Here is a 27,453-nt window from a genome sequence, read left to right on the forward strand (position 1 = left end):
AGTCTATGTGATAAACTGTGTGAATACCTTGCAATGCATGCTCTGTAGCAGTGCAGGAACACTGCACATTTGGAGTTCCATGTATGGGTTCATGAAGTATTTATTGTTGATCGGAAGTGATAGTTAAGGTCATCAGATTTAAACCAGAAAAATGTCGTTTTGAAGGTTTCAGAGAACGGAAAGGAATTGCTAACGCCGGTGTTAGAAAACGTCTACAGTTAAATGCTATTGCAAAAATTTAGAAGAAGGGAATTACATTAATGAACATGTGCACTTCATAAACAACCTTTTGACATGTTAGACCTATATGACGAACAAAGCTCAAATTTATATCGTTGACAGTCGGTTTGAATCTTTTCAGGGTCTATTTTACAGTGAAGCACCTTGGAATTCGCAAAGCAGAAATCCATGATATTAACTTAATTTACTAAGTCGAAATCGGACGAAGATTGATGTTTAAAGGCATTCTTCAGATTTCGCATAAGAAATTTTTACTAGCAGTCTATTCCTCATGGCATTCATTTCATTTGACACGTAAGAAGAGGTAAAGCGGGAATTTACTTTCGTTAACACGAAAGATATGCCGCACATATTGATAACGAGGAAGTCTGCGTCTTCATACGTTTCCTCCTTGAAATCTGTATGCTCTATTATATACTAAGTAGCACGATCATTGTTTCAGTAATGTTACCCTCTTGTTTGACCCTGTAACGATGAACAAATTCCAAATGCATGTCTCCCTTCCTGGGTTGTTTTTTGTGTTTTATTGCTTGGAATTCCTGAAGCAGACCACTGTGCCTTCCCCCCTCGTGGGTTAGGTCTCAAAACTAAACCGCTTTGTATCCAATGGCATAATTTATTCAGACAGCATCAGCATAAGACTATCAAACAAAGCCTTCCATTTACAGTTGCAGCACTCTAACCAGCACTGACCAAAGTGTAATCCACGGTCATGGTCCTAAATTACCAGCTGTCTGCTACTGTGGCAAAGTCCGTACTACACTGTCGATTCCGCAGCACCATTTTATCTGGTAACACTGTGTAGTTGCACAGTTGTGCTACCAGGTCTGTCCTCACACTGTCAACTTTATGTATCTCACTTCTCCTGTAGCGTAGATCACGAGGAGCCGAAGTAAATGAGTGTATTCTGCATGACGTAACATTCAGTATTCCCTTCTTTCATAGCCACTCTTCATGTGCATCGATACCAAATAGGAATGCGAAAACTCTTGCGAGTGAGAGAATGACAATAACAATCGTAACAAGAACAAGCAAATAATGAATGATGTTTATTCCAACGCAGAACGAGAATGGCTTTAAATATAAAAATCTGTATCTATATCTATGTCCATATCTATTGATCTTTGAGTTGGCACAATGCAAATATATTCTTAGCATTTAGTTACTGAATTTAGTTCTGGATGTTTGCAGAGAAAAGGAAAAGTTGGTACTTCTCGCTAGTGTAATATAATGTGAACCAGCAACTACCCTTTCCTTAGAACACGACTCAAGCAGGTCCTCAAGTAGGTAGCAAGGCACTGCTGCATTCTGTTCCCTGACATTGCTCTGATGACGGTTAATGCAGATAGTTCCGATTATGAAATACAAAACGTATTGCAGGTTAGTTCCTAGGATAGTAACATCAAATTTGCGTTGTAGACGGCACATGAACGTGACGACTATCCGTATTACTCATCAATATAAAAAGACAATATTTAGGGAATTTAGCAGGATTACTCAAAATGAATTCTGAAATTGGGTGACTGACTGCACAGGTGCTAAACGTCGTCAAGAGTATACGATGTCCTAATCGCATTAGGAATATGAAGATGGTCTTCGACAGCTCGCAACTTTCACATTGCTATCTCCACCCTACTCCAGACAGCCCTCGGTGGAGTTGCACGACGTTGCCGATGTTATGGAAGGCCTTCAAACCGACAACAGACCACATATTGAAAAATACAAGCGAATTCTCTTGCAGCGTAAGCTTATTGTAACTAATCTAAAAATTATTGGAGAGGAACATTGTCCTATTCAAAAAAAGTAAAATGTTACACACTGTTGACGTCAAACGGACATTATCTATGTCCTGTCTTGTGTCCTACTCATCTATAATATCAAGTGTACTATGAAAATGATTATATATAATGGATGATAGGGTAATGCATTGGTACCAGATGGTGGGGGCCGGCCGGTGTGGCCGTGCGGTTCTAGGCGCTTCAGTCTGGAACCGCGTGACCGCTACGGTCGCAGGTTCGAATCCTGCCTCGGGCATGGATGTGAGTGATGTCCTTAGGTTAGTTAGGTTTAAGTAGTTCTAAGTTCTAGGGGACTGATGACCTTAGAAGTTAAGTCCCATAGTGCTCAGAGCCATTTGAACCATTTGAACTATTTAACACAAAATGACATTAAAAATTAAAGTTATTCACGAGCAGCTAGTTGAGAATATGTATGAACATTAAATGACGCGACGAACTGAAATAATATGACGAAGAGTTCAGCGCTCACTGGGAATAGAGCCCCACACATATCGTTGTTGACTACACACAAAGAGACGTCAGCTACCGAATTTTTCTCCACCAGCTGCTCAGAATAGCATCTTGAACTTACAGTCATCTCGCAAATAGTTCTGTGTCTCACTGGGAGTTAAAAACGTCAGATATTGTTAGTGTTGACAACGAATGAAAATACATTAAAAATCAAAATTATTATCCACCAGCAGATAGGTGTTCTCATGATAGAGCTTGATAATACATAATTAAATCTTTAGTGCCGGGCCAGGATTCGATCCCATTCACGCGTAATATGTGAAGGTGTTGAGGAATCTGCAGTTTTGAACAAACAACAAATTGTAGCCGAGCTGTATTGCCACGAAAGGATCAAATTCCGCGTTAAGGGCGGTCTGAGTTGCATTCCCAGTTTAGAACCAAATTTATCGACATACAGAAGCTCAAATAAAAGATGGAATAAGTGTCCTGTGACCATACATAGCGTTTGTGTCGTCACTTGAAATAAATAACTAGTATAAGAAAGGTTACTGGTGATAGAGTTTCTACATGTTGCCACTCCAGACTTTATTGTGGTTCAACCTACCGCCTACTTGGTAAAGAAGGAATATCATCTTTAATGTGAATTTTCAGACCACGCAGCCATTATATCTCCTCACTTGGTGTAGCCAGGAGAGAATGGAATCTGTCTCTCCCTATCTAAAATCATTGACGGAAGTGGGAATCGAACCCAGACCATAGGTATAACAACCTACCATCCGTCCAACAGACCACGAAATCCTCTTCTCTGCGAGTCATTTTTCTATCGTAACGCAGTTGCGCCACACTGGATGAGAATTCTGACACACAGGCTCCCTGTAGTAATTTGCAGCATGTTCAGTAAATTCATTTACTTGGTTGACCGAATCACCATGAAGTAGCTGCCTCGGCTACCCAGTGCATACATTCGACTATTTTGTAATCACAGAAATAAAATCACGTAACTGCCACCTACTATGAAAATGATTATATATAATGCCAACAGTGTAGGATGCAGAAGTTTAAATAGGAAGTGTTCCTTTCCACTTGAGCTATTCTATTGCGCTATCTGTTACTAGAAAACGTCGTTCAGTCCAAAAGAAAAGCTGTAACTGTTTGTCTCTCAGAAGTCAAGACCTGGCCATATGCATAATCTCACAGTGCTGTGGAATCCAAAAGTTCTGGAGGAATAGTTACCGAGCTCTGGATCTGCTGTAGCTACGTGTCAGCTTGTAGCATAGATAAGATGTCGCGAGTTCGAATACATTCAGTGCTACATTTTTTAAAACTCAATTCTGCTCTCTGCTGAAGGTATCAATCTAATGGAACTTTGAACATAATTCCCTTCACTTCTCAACCAAAAGTAGTCGCATGTGGAAAAAGGGCTAACTACTGTGACATTTTGTTCTATTCAGATTTAATAGACAGCAGGCAGCAGATGCATCTTGAACACGTGCAGGGAGAGCGCATCGTGCCATAATATGTCAGAAAAGTATTTTCTATATTAGCCGTCGTGTGGTAGTGATATTTTATTCTTCTTCAAACTTTGTTTGACAGCTTTAACTCAGAACAAGTTTTCTACATGCATGTAATCAATAAACTGCATGTGCATTGTCAGACTGTCATAGGTAACATCTGAGAATTCGCATATATCGTTGATGATTAATTTCTCTCTCATGTTTACTATTGTTTTAACAACACTAAAGGAAACCTTACGAAAATTGTGCACTGTATTATAACAAATGAAATAAAACTAACCATGGTAACCTTACGACGAAAGTATCTGTAAACAAGCATGCCTCTATCGACTCGAATTAGTAAAATACTACTCACTTAGATTTTGATTGGGTCTGTGTTTAATTGGTATGCTGTGTCATACTCAAGAGGTATGCAAATGTGGCATTTCATAAATATAGTTACGTATTCCTAGAAACCCAAAATTCGCTTGTCAGCAGCGGAAAGAGGCCTTACCTGTTGTGCAGCATTGTAAGTTTTTCAACATTGCACTATGAGCTGAAAGCATTTTCTTGCGATTTCCTTATTGATGTTTGATCTGACTGCTTGTAGCTCTTTCACAGAAGGGATAAAAACGTTACAGTCAGTGAGACTGGAACTGCGAACTGTAACAGACGCTTTTTCACAGCTCAGCACGTTACCACAGAGCTGGCGAGGAGGTATGGGTCTTAGCTTCCTATTACGAGGGCAATAGTAACTAGAACTCGTAAACCGCTATTTGAATGTCGAGATTAGTTGCGGTTTCCACCTGCAACGACTTTCCTGGGCTGGAAACAGTAAATTTTCAATCTTTTGTTACCCTGCAAGCGATAATAACTCGGATTATTCAATGGAAATGACAGGTAAAATCAAGTGAACTTTGAGGCTTAATTCCGTGCACACCAGGAAGTAACTCGTCGATCACAGAGTTTGCCAAACATACGTTGCCTTGTTGCCAAATCTCAGTTACAGTACCAGCAGGAAGAAGACGAACCGATGTGATCCTACAGCGGTCTGGGAAGTGACCATAGCTGGTGTCTCCAAGTCACGGCTGCTACGGCCTGGAATACGTAATGCGTCTGATTCGCTTTCTGTAACTAGGTTTAGGGACTGGAGCGTAGTTACTAATAATACTCAGAACTGACTGCAAACTGAGCATCATAAATCAGTAACTCTCATTGTTGTTTTTATATTTCTTTCGTAAGTGTACTCAAAACTAAGAAAGTCATTCACAGGCGTTTTCGTGCCTCGCCGATAGTCGAGCACAACATACAAATAAAAATAAAAAAGAATGTGTGTGTGTGTGTGTGTGTGTGTGTGTGTGTGTGTGTGTGTGTGTGTGCGTGTGTGTGTGAGAGAGAGAGAGAGAGAGAGAGAGAGAGAGAGAGAGAGAGAGAGAAATAAAAAGCAATGAGAGAGAGTGTAAAAAATTGTTGTAAAGAAATTGAATCAAGGTATTTAAAGAAATCTTTCATTAAAATGACACGTTCCATATCATTACGAAATGTCGTATTCATGATCTATGGAACAAGAGTTAATCTAATGTAATCTAATCTAATCTAATCACATCATATTGATTAGCCATGAAGAGTCATGAATTACCGAAATTTTGGCCAATACCAGTAACCAAATCTAAACTTGAAAATAAAAGACGACAGTTTTTGTAATAAACCGTGACTCCTATCAAGACCCTTTCGTCCCTGTTATCGAACCACGAAAGATGTCTGATATACCTCCATTCTGAAGTAACAAAGTGTGCATGCATTTAAAGATGAAGTGCATGATGTGAAGTTCTGTGACGGAGATATGAACCCAAGACGTAATCCGATTGTTAACTAAGAAAAATCAAATGTTACGTATCGGTTTTTCTTACGAGCCGCTAGGTGTCTGAATCTAAAATAAGGATACAAACTTTTGTGCCTAAGCGACAATCGAACTGCACACCTACCGTGCATCCACGAATATAGCTTAAGTTTCAGTTGCTTACTCATGAACAGTAAGATGTGTGTGTGTTTGACCAGAAATAACGACACCTGTTGCCATTGTTGGAAACACATGAACAGACATTGAAATTGCGCGTTAATTTTCACTAGCAGGTGGGTGTGCACTTGATAAAGCTAGAAATGAAATTATGAATATTTTTGTACTGGATCAGGTTTCAGACCCACATACTTACCTTTGGAGGAGACCTAGAGAAGATTGCAGTCTTGGGAAAAGGAACGAAATGACTGAACTATACTGTTCCGAGAGATTCATATCCTCGAAAGAGGAGATACGAATTCGAATCACAGTCCAGCACCAAATTTTTAAACGTCTCTAGTTCAATCAAGTACAAGTAAAATAAGAGCCCTGTCCCTTTAAATGGGTATCGGTTCATCAAATGAAATAAAATTTTCTAATGTAAGTAAGCTTACTGGCGACTGTATTTCTGTTTACCATGACTTCCGCTGTGTCATTTCCCAACGTAAACCGGCTCTGCCCAGTTGGTAATGAAGGAACGTGATGTTTAATGCGGATTCTGGATTATAACGTCTTTCTCTTGAGGTTACCAGAGGTAAAATAAATCTGTTTGTGCCTCTTAAAAGTAAATGCCTGAACCCACGCATTGCACCTGTGATAGCTCGTTCCACCATACCATTGTGGCCACATTACCCAGCCCCAAGAGTGTGCTGTAACGGATGATGTGCTTAGCTTACAAAATTAGTCACGGTGGAAAAAATGCGAGTCTATTAAATGGTCGAGTAGAAGCAAGCTTCTGACGCAGAGATTATGCTATTCTCATGTCATCAGGATGTAAAGACTCTTCTAGGCATCATAGGCTGGATGTGAAGCCATTTTGATTTTTCACAAATTCAGCAAATTTCTTAGTTCGAGAAAATCCACTGTGAAGTGTGAAGTTGCCGGATAATTCGATTATTACTGTTATTATTACTATCATTTTATTCAAACCGCTGCTGGAACACGACCGTAGTCTTCAGGTAAAACGCGAGACCAGCTAATATGACGTCTGGCGACCGAAAGCACATATCGACAAAATTTACAATTTTCGTAAGGTTTCCTTTAGTGTTGTTAAAACAATAGTAAACATGAGAGAGAAATTAATCATCAACGATATATGCGAATTCTCAGATGTTACCTATGACAGTCTGACAATGCACATGCAGTTTATTGATTACATGCATGTAGAAAACTTGTTCTGAGTTAAAGCTGTCAAACAAAGTTTGAAGAAGAATAAAATATCACTACCACACGACGGCTAATATAGAAAATACTTTTCTGACATATTATGGCACGATGCGCTCTCCCTGCACGTGTTCGAGATGCATCTGCTGCCTGCTGTCTATTAAATCTGAATAGAACAAAATGTCACAGTAGTTAGCCCTTTTTCCACATGCGACTACTTTTGGTTGAGAAGTGAAGGGAATTATGTTCAAAGTTCCATTAGATTGATACCTTCAGCAGAGAGCAGAATTGAGTTTTAAAAAATGTAGCACTGAATGTATTCGAACTCGCGACATCTTATCTATGCTACAAGCTGACACGTAGCTACAGCAGCTCCAGAGCTCGGTAACTATTCCTCCAGAGCTTTTGGATTCCACAGCACTGTGAGATTATGCATATGGCCAGGTCTTGACTTCTGAGAGACAAACAGTTACAGCTTTTCTTTTGGACTGAACGACGTTTTCTAGTAACAGATAGCGCAATAGAATAGCTCAAGTGGAAAGGAACACTTCCTATTTAAACTTCTGCATCCTACACTGTTGGCAGTTGTGTGTAGGTGGCAGTTACGTGATTTTATTTCTGTGATTACAAAATAGTCGAATGTATGCACTGGGTAGCCGAGGCAGCTAGTTCATGGTGATTCGGTCAACCAAGTAAATGAATTTACTGAACATGCTGCAAATTACTACAGGGAGCCTGTGTGTCAGAATTCTCATCCAGTGTGGCGCAACTGCGTTACGATAGAAAAATGACTCGCAGAGAAGAGGATTTCGTGGTCTGTTGGACGGATGGTAGGTTGTTATACCTATGGTCTGGGTTCGATTCCCACTTCCGTCAATGATTTTAGATAGGGAGAGACAGATTCCATTCTCTCCTGGCTACACCAAGTGAGGAGATATAATGGCTGCGTGGTCTGAAAATTCACATTAAAGATGATATTCCTTCTTTACCAAGTAGGCGGTAGGTTGAACCACAATAAAGTCTGGAGTGGCAACATGTAGAAACTCTATCACCAGTAACCTTTCTTATACTAGTTATTTATTTCAAGTGACGACACAAACGCTATGTATGGTCACAGGGCACTTATTCCATCTTTTATTTGAGCTTCTGTATGTCGATAAAATTGGTTCTAAACTGGGAATGCAACTCAGACCGCCCTTAACGCGGAATTTGATCCCTTCGTGGCAATACAGCTCGGCTACAATTTGTTGTTTGTTCAAAACTGCAGATTCCTCAACACCTTCACATATTACGCGTGAATGGGATTGAATCCTGGCCCGGCACTAAAGATTTAATTATGTATTATCAAGCTCTATCATGAGAACACCTATCTGCTGGTGGATAATAATTTTGATTTTTAATGTATTTTCATTCGTTGTCAACACTAACAATATCTGACGTTTTTAACTCCCAGTGAGACACAGAACTATTTGCGAGATGACTGTAAGTTCAAGATGCTATTCTGAGCAGCTGGTGGAGAAAAATTCGGTAGCTGACGTCTCTTTGTGTGTAGTCAACAACGATATGTGTGGGGCTCTATTCCCAGTGAGCGCTGAACTCTTCGTCATATTATTTCAGTTCGTCGTGTCATTTAATGTTCATACATATTCTCAACTAGCTGCTCATGAATAACTTTAATTTTTAATGTCATTTTGTGTTAAATAGTTCAAATGGTTCAAATGGCTCTGAGCACTATGGGACTTAACTTCTAAGGTCATCAGTCCCCTAGAACTTAGAACTACTTAAACCTAACTAACCTAAGGACATCACTCACATCCATGCCCGAGGCAGGATTCGAACCTGCGACCGTAGCGGTCACGCGGTTCCAGACTGAAGCGCCTAGAACCGCACGGCCACACCGGCCGGCCCCCACCATCTGGTACCAATGCATTACCCTATCATCCATTATATATAATCATTTTCATAGTACACTTGATATTATAGATGAGTAGGACACAAGACAGGACATAGATAATGTCCGTTTGACGTCAACAGTGTGTAACATTTTACTTTTTTTGAATAGGACAATGTTCCTCTCCAATAATTTTTAGATTAGTTACAATAAGCTTACGCTGCAAGAGAATTCGCTTGTATTTTTCAATATGTGGTCTGTTGTCGGTTTGAAGGCCTTCCATAACATCGGCAACGTCGTGCAACTCCACCGAGGGCTGTCTGGAGTAGGGTGGAGATAGCAATGTGAAAGTTGCGAGCTGTCGAAGACCATCTTCATATTCCTAATGCGATTAGGACATCGTATACTCTTGACGACGTTTAGCACCTGTGCAGTCAGTCACCCAATTTCAGAATTCATTTTGAGTAATCCTGCTAAATTCCCTAAATATTGTCTTTTTATATTGATGAGTAATACGGATAGTCGTCACGTTCATGTGCCGTCTACAACGCAAATTTGATGTTACTATCCTAGGAACTAACCTGCAATACGTTTTGTATTTCATAATCGGAACTATCTGCATTAACCGTCATCAGAGCAATGTCAGGGAACAGAATGCAGCAGTGCCTTGCTACCTACTTGAGGACCTGCTTGAGTCGTGTTCTAAGGAAAGGGTAGTTGCTGGTTCACATTATATTACACTAGCGAGAAGTACCAACTTTTCCTTTTCTCTGCAAACATCCAGAACTAAATTCAGTAACTAAATGCTAAGAATATATTTGCATTGTGCCAACTCAAAGATCAATAGATATGGATATAGATATAGATACAGATTTTTATATTTAAAGCCATTCTCGTTCTGCGTTGGAATAAACATAATTCATTATTTGCTTGTTCTTGTTACGATTGTTATTGTCATTCTCTCACTCGCAAGAGTTTTCGCATTCCTATTTGGTATCGATGCACATGAAGAGTGGCTATGAAAGAAGGGAATACTGAATGTTACGTCATGCAGAATACACTCATTTACTTCGGCTCCTCGTGATCTACGCTACAGGAGAAGTGAGATACATAAAGTTGACAGTGTGAGGACAGACCTGGTAGCACAACTGTGCAACTACACAGTGTTACCAGATAAAATGGTGCTGCGGAATCGACAGTGTAGTACGGACTTTGCCACAGTAGTAGACAGCTGGTAATTTAGGACCATGACCGTGGATTACACTTTGGTCAGTGCTGGTTAGAGTGCTGCAACTGTAAATGGAAGGCTTTGTTTGATAGTCTTATGCTGATGCTGTCTGAATAAATTATGCCATTGGATACAAAGCGGTTTAGTTTTGAGACCTAACCCACGAGGGGGGAAGGCACAGTGGTCTGCTTCAGGAATTCCAAGCAATAAAACACAAAAAACAACCCAGGAAGGGAGACATGCATTTGGAATTTGTTCATCGTTACAGGGTCAAACAAGAGGGTAACATTACTGAAACAATGATCGTGCTACTTAGTATATAATAGAGCATACAGATTTCAAGGAGGAAACGTATGAAGACGCAGACTTCCTCGTTATCAATATGTCCAGCATATCTTTCGTGTTAACGAAAGTAAATTCCCGCTTTACCTCTTCTTACGTGTCAAATGAAATGAATGCCATGAGGAATAGACTATTTGTTGACTGCGTCTCTTCTTGCTTCCATCCTTACCAACATATTTCTTCATTCTCGTGGTAATCATGACATTCTATGTGTATGCTGCAAAAGATTGCAAGTGGACAAATTCGACATCGAGGTGCAAAGCGTTATATTCAATTCGAATAAGCTTCCGGTGTATTTTTACTTCGTTTGTATTTTTAGATGATTATGAACGTTACGGAAAATTATCTCACATGCTTTATGTTGAATGAGAAACATTGAATGATCCGTTTTGCTTTCCCTACGTTGAAATGATATAATGTCGGCGTCAACAGCCTTCTTCCGCACCGGAAGCTGAAACTTGTATCATTCTGGATTAATGATAATTGAATGTCTCATATGTATACATAGCCCAGAAGGCGACGTCAGAAACCATCAGGGGAGAACGCCGCATAAAAACCAAACATGCGCACACGACTCCACTCTGAAGAACCGTATCGGAGAATCACGGCAAGCATTTCGCTGAAGAGCTGCCTCGTCAGAGAGCCTAGAAATGGCAGCGTCGTAGCAAGTATTTGTCAACACTCTGATAGTGCATTTACTCCCGGGTGTAGGTCGGCGTTACCTCGCTAAATTCACTTGACATTCGTTTTCCACATCGAAGACTCGTACGATATAATCCACTGCAAGATGACACAATTAGAAAGTATATTTAATTTCTGGACTCCAAGAATGGCGTTCTTCACATAACACCTGTTTGTGTGTGCATTCGGGAGGACGACGGTGCAATCCCGCGCCCGGCCATCCTGATTTAGGTTTTCAATGATTTCCCTAAATCGCTTCAGGCAAATGCCGGGATGGTTCCTTAGGAAGGGCACGGCCGATTTCCTTCCCCATCCTTCCCTAATCTGAGCTTGTGCTCCGTCTCTAATGACATCGTTGTCGACGGGACGTTAAAACAGTAATCTCCACCTCCTCTGTTCGTGTGTTTAAGGTTGCGTTTTGAGGCTCAGGCAACATCGCAGTGACTATATTCCGCCTCTGGCCGCCAGTGTGTCGTTAGCTCAGAGGTTCCCTTGTGCGTTGCAGTGCTTGTACTATAAGACATAGCAGTTCGAATCACGGTAGAAGCCGCTGAGTACAACCTTTTATTTTCCATTTTAATTAATGGAGTTGCAAACTGCTAGTAAAAATTTCTTATGCGAAATCTGAAGAATGCCTTTAAACATCAATCTTCGTCCGATTTCGACTTAGTAAATTAAGTTAATATCATGGATTTCTGCTTTGCGAATTCCAAGGTGCTTCACTGTAAAATAGACCCTGAAAAGATTCAAACCGACTGTCAACGATATAAATTTGAGCTTTGTTCGTCATATAGGTCTAACATGTCAGAAGGTTGTTTATGAAGTGCACATGTTCATTAATGTAATTCCCTTCTTCTAAATTTTTGCAATAGCATTTAACTGTAGACGTTTTCTAACACCGGCATTAGCAATTCCTTTCCGTTCTCTGAAACCTTCAAAACGACATATTTTTCTGGTTTAAATCTGATGACCTTAACTATCACTTCCGATCAACAATAAATACTTCATGAACCCATACATGGAACTCCAAATGTGCAGTGTTCCTGCACTGCTACAGAGCATGCATTGCAAGGTATTCACACAGTTTATCACATAGACTTACCATAAGGAATGAAACAAGAACTGTAATACACATTACACCACAGACGCTCACTCTGGCTTGACGAAAACATCCAAACATTGACCAAAAGTTGCACAAATAATTGAGTTTGAAAGGAAAAGAAACGAGGTATGAAGCATTTATAAATTCATCGAATGTAGTGAGGTGGTTTAATTTCGTCCCAGTCTATAAAATTAATTTCGGGCCATACTCAGCTCTTGCCGATTAATGTAATATAATACCCGCCTACTAATCAGGGCGTCTGTCTCCGTTGCTTTTGAGCGTGAATGGAAATTGTAGAAATTTTCTGTGGAGCAACATTTAATAATAAAGCGTTTTAAATCATCAAAAGCGATGAGCGGTAGCAGGCGCTTTCGATAAAGAACGGGGGAGTGCAGCGCCGCTGCTGTCGCCACGGCCGCTGCCAGTAGCCAGCAAATGGATCCCGGAGCTTTGCCGCATACGGCGTCCAGAGGAGGACAGTCTGCAGGAAATCTGCCGCAAAATCGTTACTGGATAAAATTTTGATATCGGTGTGTCACAAAGCGAAATAGATTGAATCTGCGCTACCATTACATTCACGTCTTCAGCATTCAGACAGAAGAGGCTATAAAAATATTTTATGCCAGCTGCTCTCGATCCACTGACATTATGAACAGAAACAACGCACGCTACCGCTAGACCACAGGCGTAATCAGACTAGAGTTTCTCTATCATGGGACAAGTTTTCCTCCAGGAAGTGCCGCAGTCTACAGTGTTGCCAGATTGTGCAGATAACCGGACTTAGAGAATTAGCGAGTTGGCCAGTTTTTTTGTCCCATGTCGCGATCGGCGCGGACTTAGCCTCTGAAGCGGCCGGCCGCCGGTCAAGTTTTATGTCAAAGAGTGTACATCACGGGGAGTAGGCATAAGTCATCCCTAACAGTCAGCAGTGTTGTTGGCAACTTTCAGCTGTGTAGTGCAAAAGGCTGCAGGCAAAAACAGTAGTTGCCTATGTAAGTGCAACGACACTGAGGTGTTGCCACAGATATTTGCAAAACCACATTGTGCATGAGAGGCTGCTGTGCCCAGCCCATCTTATTCTGACTGGACTACAACATATTCTAAGATTTCTGTAGCAGATAGACTGCCGTTTCCTAGAACCCTTCAACTGAGCTAGGTGGCGCAGTGGTTAGCACACCGGGCTTGCATTCGGGAGGGTGGCAGTTCAAACCCACATCTGGTCATCCTGATTCAGGTTTTCTGTGATTTCACTAAATTGCTTCAGCCAAATGCTGGGATGGTTCCTTTGAAAGGACATGGCCAATTTCCTTCCCCCTCCTTCCCTCATCCAATGGGACCAATGACCTCACTGTTAGGTCCCCTCTCCCAAATCAGTCAGTCAAACCAGAACCCTTCAAATACACACATCAAAAAAAGTTTTGTATCACCTCGGTTCTGAGAGTTCCAGAACCTGTACAGAAAATTGGAATAGAGATCAACATAAGCATCATTTTCACCCTTTTTATCACTCATGAAAACCACACATTGCATCTTGCACCACCATACAGCAAGACTTTGAGGTGGTGGTACAGATTGCTGTAAACACATGTACCTCTAATACCCAGTAGCACATCCTCTTGCGTTGATGCATGTCTGTATTTGTCATGGCGTACTATTCACAAGTTCATCAAGGCACTGTTGGTCCAGATTGTACCACTCCTCAATGGCGATTTGGCGTAGATCCTTCAGAATGGTTGGTCTGTCACGTCATCCATAAACAGCCCTTTTCAATCTATCCTAGGCTTGTTCGATATTGTTCATGTCTGCAGAACATGCTGGCCACTCTAGTCGAGAAATGTAGTTATCCTGAAGTAGGTCATTCACAAGATGTGCATGATGGGGGCGCGAATTGTTGTCCATTAAGATGAATGCCTTGCCAGTATGTTGCCGATCTGGTTGCACTATCAGTAGGAGGATGGCATTCATGTATCATACAGCTGTTATGGCACCTTCCATGGCCACCAGTGGCATACGTCGGCCCCGCATAATGCCACCCCAAACCAGCAGGGAACCTCCACCTTGCTGCACTCGCTGGACGGTGTGCCTAAGGTGTTCAGCTCGACCAGGTTGCCTCCAAACACGTCTCTGATGATTGTCTGGGTGAAGGCATATGTGACACATTCATGAAGACAACGTGATGCCAGTCCTGAGCAGTCCATTTGGCATGTTGTTTGGCCCATCTGTACAATGCTGCATGATGTGGTTGCAAAGATGGACCTCGCCATCGATGTCGGGAGTGAAGTTTCCTGTGATTGAAATGCGGTATTGACTATTTGGGCATGGTTGAACTACAGACCACACGAGCTGGGTACTTCCTTCCTGGTGGGATGACTGGAACTGATCAGCTGTCGGACCCCCTCTAATAGATGCTGCTCATGCACAGTTGTTTACTTCTTTGGGCGGATTTAGTGACATCTTTGAACAGTCAAAGGGACTGTGTCTGTGATACAATATCCACAGTCAACGTCTATCGTCCAGAGTTTTGGGAACCGGGGTGATGCAAACTTTTTGATGTAAGTATTGCATCCGAATACCACCCTTCATTGGTGAAAATGAAAATGGTCACCACATATCTTGTAATGTTATTAGTGGACAACGTGGCTCATTGTTCAGTACCTTTCAGAAATCTGCCCGATAACAGTCTACTGTTTACATGATATTGAGTGTGAAAACAGTGAGTTGTTTTTCACGAAAGTGGCATTTTTCCATGAATCTGCTCTGATACTTCGATAGAAGCTACTTTCCCTGTAGGAACAACATAATGGTGAAGCTTAAAATATGTTCTAGGATCCTATCACTGATGTTACCAATATTGGTACATAATTTTGCATGTAGATTTATTTTATTTACTTGTCCTTAGAACATTCTGTCCAAAAGTATAACTTGTCATACTACATTACAGAAATAATATTTACGTTTATAAAGCATATACAAACTAAGATTAGGTTGGGGTAGGGCAGAAGTTTTCCATGGCCTTATCAGTGGAACCATCAGAGTATTAAACTTCACAGTATGGAAAAACCAAAGTCAGTATGTCTGAATGAGTACTTGTCGTCCCAAATGCAAGTCCAATGGATTAACACTTCCTTAGACATCGAAGCCGGTATGATTTTGAAAGAAAACTACGTGTACCTAGTCTATAAGGAGCTTATATCATGCACAAGAAATAGTCAGTGATGTACCTAGAACATGAAACTTTGTTACACTTCTGAAAAATATACACACAACACTTGCCTGTACCTGAACCATCACTACCCGTCTTGCAACGTATTCCTTTCTCTAAGGCAGTATATTGTTCTGCGTGTGAAACAGAGAAAAACGGAAGCCAACAGTAGAAATATTTCTGTGCAAGGACACACAGCATAGATTGTAGATATGTTAAAAGATCATTTACACTCTAGAAATACTTGATAACAAGAAATGTTTGTAACTTTGTTGTAAGAGATGCTTCCTTCTCAGACCTCTTTATGTATATTGAGCGTACATTATAAAGAATGACATGAAAGTTCCACATCTTTAAGTGCTGTTCTTACCTGCTGTATATGGTGGAGCCTGCAACTATGCATGGTTACTGTCAGATCGTTCCATGCCAAGTGGCCTACAGATTACTGTATAACTCGTGGATTTTATTGCAGTTTTGTGTGAACATCCACACATGTCCTGAATTAACAGTGGTGACATTTTACTTTCGTCAGTTTAATACTTAGAGAGATGTAGTCATTTGTTTAACCCCATAGCACAACTATTGTCAGGGCTCCTGTGAGTTTTCGGCAAATTCTAGAGCTGATATCTCCGGCAGTATAATCTTGAAAAAGAACAAAACTAGGTTATCTTGTTAAAACTTTTTATGCTTGCTTAAGCAAAACAGTAAAAAAAAGCTTTTCCTCTGCATAATTTGAAGCAAAGTTGAATGGAAAAATAGATGCTTGAAAAAAATGTAAAATTAAGCTTTTTATATCTCTGAAAATAATTACAGGATTAACATGAAACTTATCACACATCAGCTTACTAATAAAAGATCTTAAAATATAAAATTTTAGTCTCCTGCTGCTTTCCAGTGACTTACAAATTGAGGCCTAAGTTAACAATTTTTCTAAAATGCTAAAAATCGCTTTTTTGGCCCACTTTTACAAAAACATCTTTAAAGTGTTTTTAAAATGTTTTTGTTAGAAAGACAATGCTCTAATCCACCTAAAAACCTATATTTTGTTTTGCAATGAAAGAATATAAGGCTTAAAAAAAAAGAATGACAGGGTAGAGGTGTGTCGAAAATGGGCCCATTTTCCGGCGGTACTTAAATTTGACATCTTTTCTTATCTTCTGCAGTTGTTTAGTAGTTTCTGGGAAAGGCACTATGAAAAGGCTTTCACAGTTTAACTGTGTATTATGATGGAGATTATGGTAGTAAAATTAACATCTGCTGCACAATTTGTATTAACAGTCTTCAGGTTTTGTGTGTACTTAGTCACATTTTGTAATTTTTTAAGAACTTCAGAGGTCTTCCTGAATTTTTTTCTGATGGATTCAAATTATAGAGAACTATTAGTATGTCTTTTTGCTGTGTAATGCTATTGATGCACCAGTTTAATTCTAGTTTAAGGTAAAATGTACTTGGTGTCAGTATAATTTGCAGTTATGTGGAACATTAGTGTGCAGATCAAAAGTTGCATAAGTCTATTGCTATGGTCCATGGTGCATCCCCGTTGCCATAGGGGCAATGTTCAATACCTGGGCAACAGGAACCAGGGGTAGTTTACTTGACCACAAGTTCACAAGCCTGGTGAGTGTTTCTTTAAATTTCTAAAACTGTTGGTCGCCATAGCTAGAAGAGGTCTCTTTCAAGATTCTGAGCTTATGTGTACTTGAATTTTTTACAGGTTTCATTAATTTGCTGTAGAATGCCATGAGGAAAACTGCTGCTGGTCAGGTGTCACTGATGGGATTGTTTGAGAAGAAATTTGATGAGACAGAAACCAAAAAAATTAACTTTCCAAATGTGATTACTTCAGATTATTAGGGCCGCAAAAATTGAGAACTATTTTTTTATTGGATCCATTATTCAGTTTCATTGTTGATAAAAATATCTTTGTAGGGATGAATGTTGTAGAGCTGCCTAAAAACAAAGAAGACTGCTTATTTGCAGTTTTCTGACTCAAGCTCATTTCTTAGTTATCGGTACTTTGGATATTAGCTTCCACAGAAAGTACTAAACAAGATGTCAGATTTGAGTACTACCAGAAAATGGGACCATTTGCAGTGCACCTTAGACTTGGCATTCTTTTGTAGGGGCTTGTATGCACGCTTTGCTGACCGCTCAGCAAAGGAGGCAAATGTTAACACTAGAATTGATGGATTTTTTGAACCCCTTAAAATCACTGTCAGGACAAAAATTCCTGTATCTAGTTGATGCTTCTACAGCTGTTCTTAGTTTTCCATTTTCTATGGGCTGATTTTTAATAAAATTCACTCTCTGACTATTATTTAACTTTTAATTCTAAACATTAAGCAGAGTCGTGCTAGACTGTTACAGTCCATTCTGTATCTATATATAAAACCCTTGTGTGTGTTGGTAATGGACAGGCCTTGCTTCATGACTGCCCACTGCCATGGCCTCATCCTATTAGTAAGGGAGTTCGGTTGCAGTATGTGGCAGTGGCTGAGTGTAGTGAGCAAAAATCTGTGAACTATGGAGCAATAAATATTCTTAGAGAAAGCTGTTTGTTCTGTGACTTACGAACTTGGCCATACATGTGAAAATGGGTTTATTGTTTCATTCGTCCAACATAATGCAAGGTATGCGTGGTTTTGCCATTCAGGCTTCAGTAACAGTGTAATATCAGATAGATCAGTTTTAATCTTTCAGTACATTTTCATTTATCACACTTCACCACCAATCTGCAGAGACATAAAAAAATAAATCCAGATAGTCAGAGATAAAAATACTTGTAACTAACAAATGAGTAATTGAAGGGTGCGCTACAGTGATTTTGGATAAACATTTTGCTTATTCTTCATGAGTATAATCCTTCAATATTTAGCATGTTTTAATAACTTTGCTAATGCCTAATAAAAAAGTAACTTCCATCCCTTTCCAGCTTCATTTGAGTAGTATTATGTTAAGACAATATTACTGAACTAGCATTGGCCCCATGGTGTTACTTGCAGTTAAATGTGTCTGCATAATGTAATGCTAATACAGATGCCAATAGAGATGGAATAGGGTGAGGACGTAAGCAAGTATATTCACTAATATGGTAAAGTTCAAAAGTCAGAGATAATATAGCTTTTCGAAGAGAACAAGGTGTTTCAAATCGCACATTATACTGAGAGCTGTCAACTACTTCCACCTACCACAATATGGGTGAAACACTTAGAGTACTCTTATCACTATCACATTACATCGTGAATGAAAAGACAAAAATATGTTCACATATACAGTGAAGTTCGTAAGTTGTCGTTATTTAGCTTTACCTAAGAGTTTTTATTGCTCTGTCGCAAGTCAAGCTACACACTGGTCAATAAATGACATGATTTTCGTATTTCTAATTCCCACTCTTGCATCACAGGCATGTGAGAATCCTTCAAAAATAGTTGGAGTTATAGGTTGCACAGGGCACAGTGGCCAATGAGCAGTGACCAGTTTTCGTCCAAAGAGCTGGGCTTGTTCATTAGTTTGTTCGGAAGAGGAGGCCAACAAGTGTTTGTCACTTTGCGGCCAGTTTGCAATGACAATGTGTAAGCCCAGCAATGTTTCTCAAACGATTTAACAGAAACTATTTGGTAAAAAATTTCATTCTCACTTGATGTGTAGTTTTCTTCATCAGGTTCATTATGATGTACCCATAATTTTGTTAATGGTCGTAGTTATTGTGATATTTACGTGGAACTAATATGCTGCGCGAAATTTGAAAAAGTTTGCAATGGAAAAATACGGGTTGCTATGATTTTGCATCTGGTGCATATTACATAATATGTTGCCGTGTATGAAATTTAGTGAACATATTAAATATTTCTTTAGACTTGGTTGGCGATTTGTCACCAGTCTTGAGAAAATTGGTCTGACGTAGGTCTTATTTGCAATAGCATTGCACCAGTGATAAAGCCAAAGTGAAATACCCACAACAATCCTCATTTTGTGTATGGTTTGAGATATCAAAATGAGATTTTGCCTAATGATAGTACACAAAGAGGAGAGTATTTCGTCATATGTTCATTATGCAAAACTTCATTATCTTCCATGGTATTCCACTAACTACTGACTTTTCTGATGAAGGAATGTAATTTTTAAGGACCATCGATAGCTGATGAAATGAAATGCTATCGGTTTTGGAACAACATAAGTGAAGTCATGACATTTATTTTGTACCAAGGATGTGCTTTCTCTTAAGATGCTGACCTTACTTTTCCTCAGTTCCTCAATAAACCACTGTTTCAGATTTCTCTCGCAGTTGTGTCTGCACGACATGTTAGTGAAGTGAGACTGTGTAAACTCTGAGTTTTGGCAAAAGAAGCAAATTTTGACGTGGCAACAAGATAAATATGTAGGCTTTACTTAAAATTCCGCACTTGTCACTCTTCTGTGATAGTTACATTTGGTTAACAAACCAGTGGAAAATAAATCACAGAATTTTTGGCAGAATTCCTTCTAGGTACGAACCAAAGATGATGTGACAGATATTTTTGAATGGTCACCATGCAAATGTGGGTGTGGAGGGGCCCCACCTAATGTCTACCAAAAATGTGAGCATAGGCTTCAGTTCAGAATGGCACTTCCCCTCCACCACTTGGCATTTCCCCTACAGTGTTCTGAGCAAACCCCCATCACTGTCACTCTCCCCACGCTTCCCCAGCCAACAGCGCATCTAGTGAACGTAGAATTTTGCATTCACTGTACCGATGCACTTGCATCGGGTGTAAGGGGCATTCTATAAGTAATGCAACATTTTTCCTTTATGAAAGCGGGTTGGTTTTATTGAGGATTTCAATGCATATTATTCCCCACTCTTTCGTCTACAGAAGCCTTTTTTGACATAATCTCTGTTTAGTGTGGCAGCCTTGTATCACCTTACAGGGGGTGCCTGTGTGCTTGCATAGTGTCACTGCGGTGGTAGACAATGGAGCTAATGTCTTCCTGCATAAATAATCTCCCCATCTTTCGTGTTCTTTCATTGGGCCAAACAGATGGAAGGCAGAAATTGAGATATGGGCTGTAGGTTGGATGAAGAAGAACAGTCCATTGAATTTTTGTGAGCTTTGCTCAGGTGTACAGGCCTTGCATTGCCCTGGAGAAGTCTGTTTGCATTTTTGTGGTAATGGACACGCTGAAGTCATTTCTTCAATTTCATGAGGGTAACACAGTACACTTCGGAGTTGATTGTTGTGCTGTCAGGGTGGACATCAAACGGAATAACTCTTCAGAGTCCCAGAAGCCTGTCACCGTAACTTCACCTGCTGAAGGTGCAGCTTTGAACTTTTTCTCAGGGGAGAGGTGGTGTGGTGCTGCTCCACAGATTGCTGTTTTGTTTCCAGTTCAAAGCGATGAACCCATGTTTCATTGCCTATGATGACATTCAACAAAAATTGTCATGATCTGCCTCGTAACACACGAGCAATTTCACATAGATTGTCCTATGTTACTCTTTATGGTCTTCTATTAGATGGCGAGGGACCTGTGGGTACACACCTTTACTTTCTTAACCGGTAGACGAGTGACTGCACTACTAACAGATGTCCAATTGAGCATTGAGGTGTTTGTGATCTGTTGATCACCTCGAGTGTGTCCACATGTTCCACCATTGCAGGAGTCACAGCTGTGTAAGGCCAGCCAGCACGTGAGAGATTGGATAGGTTTAGACCTTATTCCAATGAGGAGACATCTCACCCAGTGACTCACCATGACATTACGCAGGTGGCTATGAATAGCTGTGATGCTCTAGTTTTCCACCAGAAGACTTGATGACAGCTTTCTGCTTGTAATGCACCTATGTTAGAGACGCCATTTTGAAGGTTACATAAATGCCGCTACCTGTTGGAACTTCGTGAAACTTATTGGAGTTGAAGCAGGATTATTTATCCCACAACAAACTCCACATTTTTGTCAAACAAAATTGGCTGAGAAAAAGTGATGCAGTACTTATTGTACACCCCTCATATATTGACGTGGAAATGTCCACACATTTTTGAATCATCGGGTTCTCTTCGCCCTCCAATTACTAGCAGCACCAACCTTATTGTTCCACTTTAGTTGCAACATAATAGAACAGTTAACCTCTCTTTATGAAATGTTCTGCCATGGTATTTTTCTCCTATGACCTTGGGTTGTTGAGGCAGAAAGTGAAAAAAATAAGCCTGTTTCATCTGCATTAAAAACAATTTTCCGTGATTGATGGAAGAGTATTTTTCCATGACTGAACAAGTCAATGTTCACAATTGCTGCACCACCTTGAACACATTTGCATTGTCTGTTTTTCAACCTACCAATCTAACCATTGAATACCTTGAAATCCACACATTCCATATTTTGTCAAATGTATTGCTCTTGCATGAACCATGGTACTGTCAGTTGAAATGTTCAAAACATGAGCTTGTTTCATCCACTAAGTAGCATCTTTTCCAGTTCTGGAAACTGACCATCACATTCTCGTTTTCATGTGACTTTTTCTGTTTCCACACATGTTGCTTCAGTTATTTTTCATTCGCTCACTTCTGTATTTAATATTGATGGAGGAATATTCATGTTTTGTGCAGTATTAACAAGCTTAATGTATGAATTTTTGTGCATTCCCTGAATAGTGTTCCACTGTCTTTTTATCAATGACAAATGGATAAACTGTTTAAAACACAAAAAAATCAGACTAAGAAAGTGAAAAAATTACAAGCGGAGTCAGTCAAATGCTAAAATGAACAAAGAAGTCAAGTGTTTGAATTAAGTTATTCAGTTTGCTTGACTGCTATTGAAGTTGTTGGAGCTACTACCAATCTATAGGCATTACTTCCGCCATAATTTCTACCATAGCAAACGATCCGTGTGACTCGCAAAATTGCCAGCACTGAATAGCAGTGTCTTCCTGCCTATTTCTGCATCATGTGCCCATGAATGTCCTCCCACCACTCTCGCAACTCTCAGCAGCAAAAGTTGCAGCAACCAAACAGTACCAATACCATCAAATTTGAATGCTCTAAGCAGGGAGGGAGAGTGCATAAACAAGTTGGTTTAACATGTGTTTAATGCAGTTGTGACTCTCAGATAACAAAAATGGATAAACTATGTGGAAAAAATGGAGTAATGAGGGACATACTAACGAGATTCCAGTGTAGGTGTCGGCATATACAAATACTCTCATAGCTTTCTATATGTCATTATAGTTGGTGATAATGTCCCTGTAATAGCATCATAATTGCTTTTCACAATATTTCACACATCTTTGTGGCGGATAATTGTTGCCAAGTTTTCCTAGTATTTCTGCCAAAAATGGATTCTGTTTAGGTTGTGGCAGCTGTTACATTAATGCCAAGAATGTCTCTATTTCCATTATACCATCTCCTCTTCAAAGTTCAAGCACTAGAGACATGGGATTATAGTGAGTAATCACAATAACAGTTATTATGTAAGGTTATTCAGTGTGTACCATAACATGTGAAATCCATGTTTTTGCTATCTATTTGTAGATGCATTGGTTGCCATGGAAAGAGCTATGAAACGTGATAACATTGAGACCAATGACAGACAGCTAGCATGTGCACATATTATGTCCCCAGAGGGTCAGGATTACCTCAAAGCTATGGCTGCAGCTGCAAATTTTGCGTGGGTCAACAGGAGCTCAATGACATTTCTCAGTCGGCAGGTAATTTATTAAATTATTGTAGAGATTAAGTTGATGAAAAATTCTAATTGGAATATAAACATTGGTCTGAGGAAAGTGAAAATAATATAAATCAGAAGTTGAACCAAAACAGCCATCATGGAATCATTTGAAAAATAACTGATATTTTGTCTGTGCATGTCTTAGTGGATTATTGTGGTAGTGATCCTGGTAACAAACAAGAAGCTAAACTTATCAAACAATTTGTGTGTGGCACTTTTATTCCAGGCTTTTGCTAAACAATTCCGGATGACACCTGATGACCTAGATATGCATGTAATTTATGATGTTTCCCACAACATTGCTAAAGTTGAGGAACATTATATTGATGGTAAACAGAAGACACTGCTGGTACACAGGAAGGTAAGAATAATAGCTATTGACTGACAGTGTACAATTTTAAGTGATTAAAATTGTAAATATGTGCATTGTAGTTAATTGTATGTTAATTTACTCCATAAGAATTCATTCTTCCTTTGTTTCGGTTGCATTTCTTTTGTAAATCATGATGCTTCATAAGTACATTGAAGTTTTTACAGTGTGATTCAAAGAATGTTGGTTCAATAACAGTTACACCACCATGACAAATTCTTTAAGTATTTCCAGTAAATAGTGCAAGACGTATTTTGTGTTGGTCATACTTCTGATTTGTTTTACTATCAGAATTGTAAGGTGCAGGCACTAATTTCAGAATTACTGAGAAAAACTTCATTTAAGTTTGAGGGTACTAAATAATTCTTGTGGAAAGGAGGATTCTCCAGTAGAAGAGTTCTGGGGTATGAGAATTGCATTCTGAAAGATGAGTTTGGACTTTCTGTACAAAGGTTTGGTTGATGCCTGTTTAAAGTTCTTTGATTTAAATGAGGAAAAAGCAGATTACTTACCAAAAAGTGATTCCTGACAAGTAAAATTAGAGCTATTTTAGAGGTTGTGGCGAGTTTCAGTTCAGAACATTTAGCAACATGCAGTGTATTAAAAATGCAAAGCTCCATCGAATGGGATTGTGTGTAGATTATTATTTAGTCTACTCTTACCTATAAACAGAATGATTAAACAAGGTGCCAATCACATTTAAGGATTTAAATGTTACCATTAATACCTATTGTAGATTATTTTGATGAGTATGAGGATTCTTGGAAATGTACTAAATTTATCAAATTTTCCTGAACATCTTTGTACTGAGATTTATTGACCTTGGAGCTTATCTATAGGTACATTTATTCCAGAACTTCAGTGATCCATTATTTGATTACTGACAGTATAATGTAATTAGATAGATAAAAAACTACTCACAAAGTGGTGGTAGGTTTTACTTATGCAAACCTTAGGGGCCAGTGGCTCTTTCTAGCAGAAGGGTTGAAGGGGAAAGAAGTGGGGTGAAGGAAGAGGACTAGAGAGGTATAGGAAAAGAGGCAGAATGTGGAAAAGTACACAAAACACTGGGTCAGAGAAGACTTACTGGGCAGGATGAGTCTTTTCTGCTCACCCCATCTGGTAAGTCTCCCCTAACCTGTGGTTCTGGGTGACTTATCTGATCCCCAACACGTTTCGTAAACCTCTCCAGTTCTTTGGAATCGACATTCTTCCTTCCCCTTCAACCCTTCCGCCAGGAGCCATTGGCTCTGAAAGCTTGCATATGTAAAACCTTTCTTTTCTATGTGTGTTCTCCCGCTAAAAGTTGGTGAGTAGAGTTATGTTGAATTATATTATTTGATGACTGTACCCTTTTTTTTTTAATCGAGAGTAACCTTTCTTAGCTATCACTTGCAGATAACAGCAAAGTTTCCCCTCCTTTTCTCTTATCTTCTTGTTGTGGTTTGTTTCGTTATATACCTCACAGTGGTATGAATTCTGTGCGAAAGGCAGTTAATTCCATGTAGTTACTTTGGTATAAACTTTTTCAGTGATTAACATTGAGAGGATTATCAGGTAATACCATTTGTTGCATGTTGCATACTCCGCAACAAAAGTAGTTAGGATATATTAGCGATAGTCACTAGTTGATATGCATACTGCAGTTAAAATGAATTATGGTGTGTCATAATGTATATATTGCAACAATGCTGGCATCAAAACGTAAGTTTCAAGTTGGCATAGAAAATGATTGGTGTGTACATTCATTTGTGACTGAAATATTTAAAACTGTTAATCCTCAAGTGGGCGCGCTAACGTATAAAGTGTGCCAACCACAGATAACATTCGAGGTGGCCGAGTGGTTCTAGGCGCTACAGTCTGGAACCACGCGACTGCTACGGTCGCAGGTTCGAATCCTGCTTTGGGCATGGATGTGTGTGATGTCCTTAGGTTAGTTAGGTTTAAGTAGTTCTAAGTTCTAGGGGACTGATGGCCTCAGATGTTGAGTCCCATAGTGCTCAGAGCCATTTGAACAGATAACATTGTCTTGTACTAGTACATTGGTGTTTTACAACTGCAACCAAGTATCTGTTCCTTCTTTATTGCTTCAGCTAACACAGTGATAAGCTGTGTTGTCATATGTCCAAGTGAGCATCAGTAATATAAAATAAACAGTGAGCTAAGTGAGAAAAATTTACAATCCATGCAAAAAAAGTGCCCCAGATTTGGAGTTTGCTGCACAATACCACAACAAGGCAGTTCTCTAAGAGGTAGTTAGTAATGAAATAAGCGGTTGTCTGGGATGTGTTGCAACTGCGCTGTTCAATGATTCAGGTGGATCGTTAGCATGAGGTGACACTTGTACATGACAACAAAGTGATATAATGAAAGCTTATTTCATTATTTAATTAAACAGCGCTTTAACTAATCTAATGAAAGTTTATTTTACTATTGCTTAATTAATCAGAGATTAAACTGTGAGTCCTACCACACGTGTTCACCTTCATAACATAAAGACAGCTATTCTACACACGAGTACCTAATATGCCATGTGCCCACTTTTTATGGAAGATGGTGCAGCTGCTCAAGGGTTAAAGGCCACTGGCAAGGATCATACAGTCAGAATAAAAACTGTAGTAGGTTTACATTACTTTTATCATATAACAGGTTTGGATAATTGCATAAGGATATTGTATAACAGGTTTGGATAATTGCATAAGGGGACTGTGTAGAAAGTGGTGTTATGAGTGCCGGAATGCAACCGGAATGCCAACAGATACTTGAAATAGAAAACTTTGGGTACTGATGGTTATTTGGGAGACTAGGAACATAATAGGTACAAAGACTTTGTACTGCTTGGAATAAAATCAAACTGATTAGTATTAATGTTACTTACACTGATTGGACAAATTCTGCAGAAAACTTTTTAGAGATATGCAAAATATGAAATGACTCATTCCTGTCAATAACATACACATTAAAAAATCTGTGCTTCTATGAAGGAGATGCTTATTTCAAAAACTGGTTTCATTTAATGGCAGTGTTTGCTGCTCTAATGACAATGAATGTGAATTTGCAAGTAAATAAAGTTGTATTAGAAATGTCTCTGTATCCTAAGGAGAACCTGACTTTCACTCTTCTCCCATCACATCCTGAAAGCCATGGATCATGTCCTTTGCGGATGCAGTATTTCTTGATGTTCAAGTGTTCGTGTCAGTTCCAATCCAAGGGTGTCAAACAAAATTTGTGACGGGTTTAAGGATTTCTTGGTACAGAGGTCACTTGTTATCTTGGATGTTGTGTACTAGAAACATGTGGATGTAGTGTAAGGTGTATCCCAGGAAAGTGAACTGGATCCTTTGCTGCCAGTATAGTGTATTTATTACCTGTCAGTTAATACTATTAGCAACTAGAAACCTTTTGCTATTATAAGTACTAACAGAAAAAAATGGCACTAATACTCAAACTTTGACAGGTTAAAGTAATCATTGTTCAGGTGGCTCTATAAAGAAAAATGGGATATAAAAAGTGCTCAGATCATTAGAATTTCACTTTCATGGTCCTTACGTGGAATGTAAAATTGAGAAAGCAGAAGTTTTTCTGAAATTCTACTTTTCTAATTTATCACACAGTGTCTGACAAGAACATTTTCTTCCAAAGATTTCAGTTTGTTCCCTTAACATCTCTGGTATACTTCCATATGATCTGTACTGACATGTTAGATCTTAGCAGTGCACCTCTTGAACCAATCT

At 39.4% G+C, this 27,453-nt stretch overlaps 1 protein-coding gene across 1 annotated transcript in view; it reads left to right on the forward strand.

Annotated features, from left to right (window-relative positions):
- LOC126472226 (RNA-splicing ligase RtcB homolog) overlaps positions 1 to 27,453 on the forward strand; it is a 69,835-nt gene that overhangs the window by 12,949 nt on the left and 29,433 nt on the right. The window contains exons 6-7 of the mRNA XM_050099921.1: positions 23,154 to 23,329; positions 23,576 to 23,710. Coding sequence (XP_049955878.1) covers positions 23,154 to 23,329; positions 23,576 to 23,710 — 311 coding nt within the window. The remainder of the gene's footprint in view (positions 1 to 23,153; positions 23,330 to 23,575; positions 23,711 to 27,453) is intronic.

Source organism: Schistocerca serialis, chromosome 1 (assembly GCF_023864345.2).
Source record: "Schistocerca serialis cubense isolate TAMUIC-IGC-003099 chromosome 1, iqSchSeri2.2, whole genome shotgun sequence".
Taxonomy (NCBI): Eukaryota; Metazoa; Arthropoda; class Insecta; order Orthoptera; family Acrididae; genus Schistocerca; species Schistocerca serialis.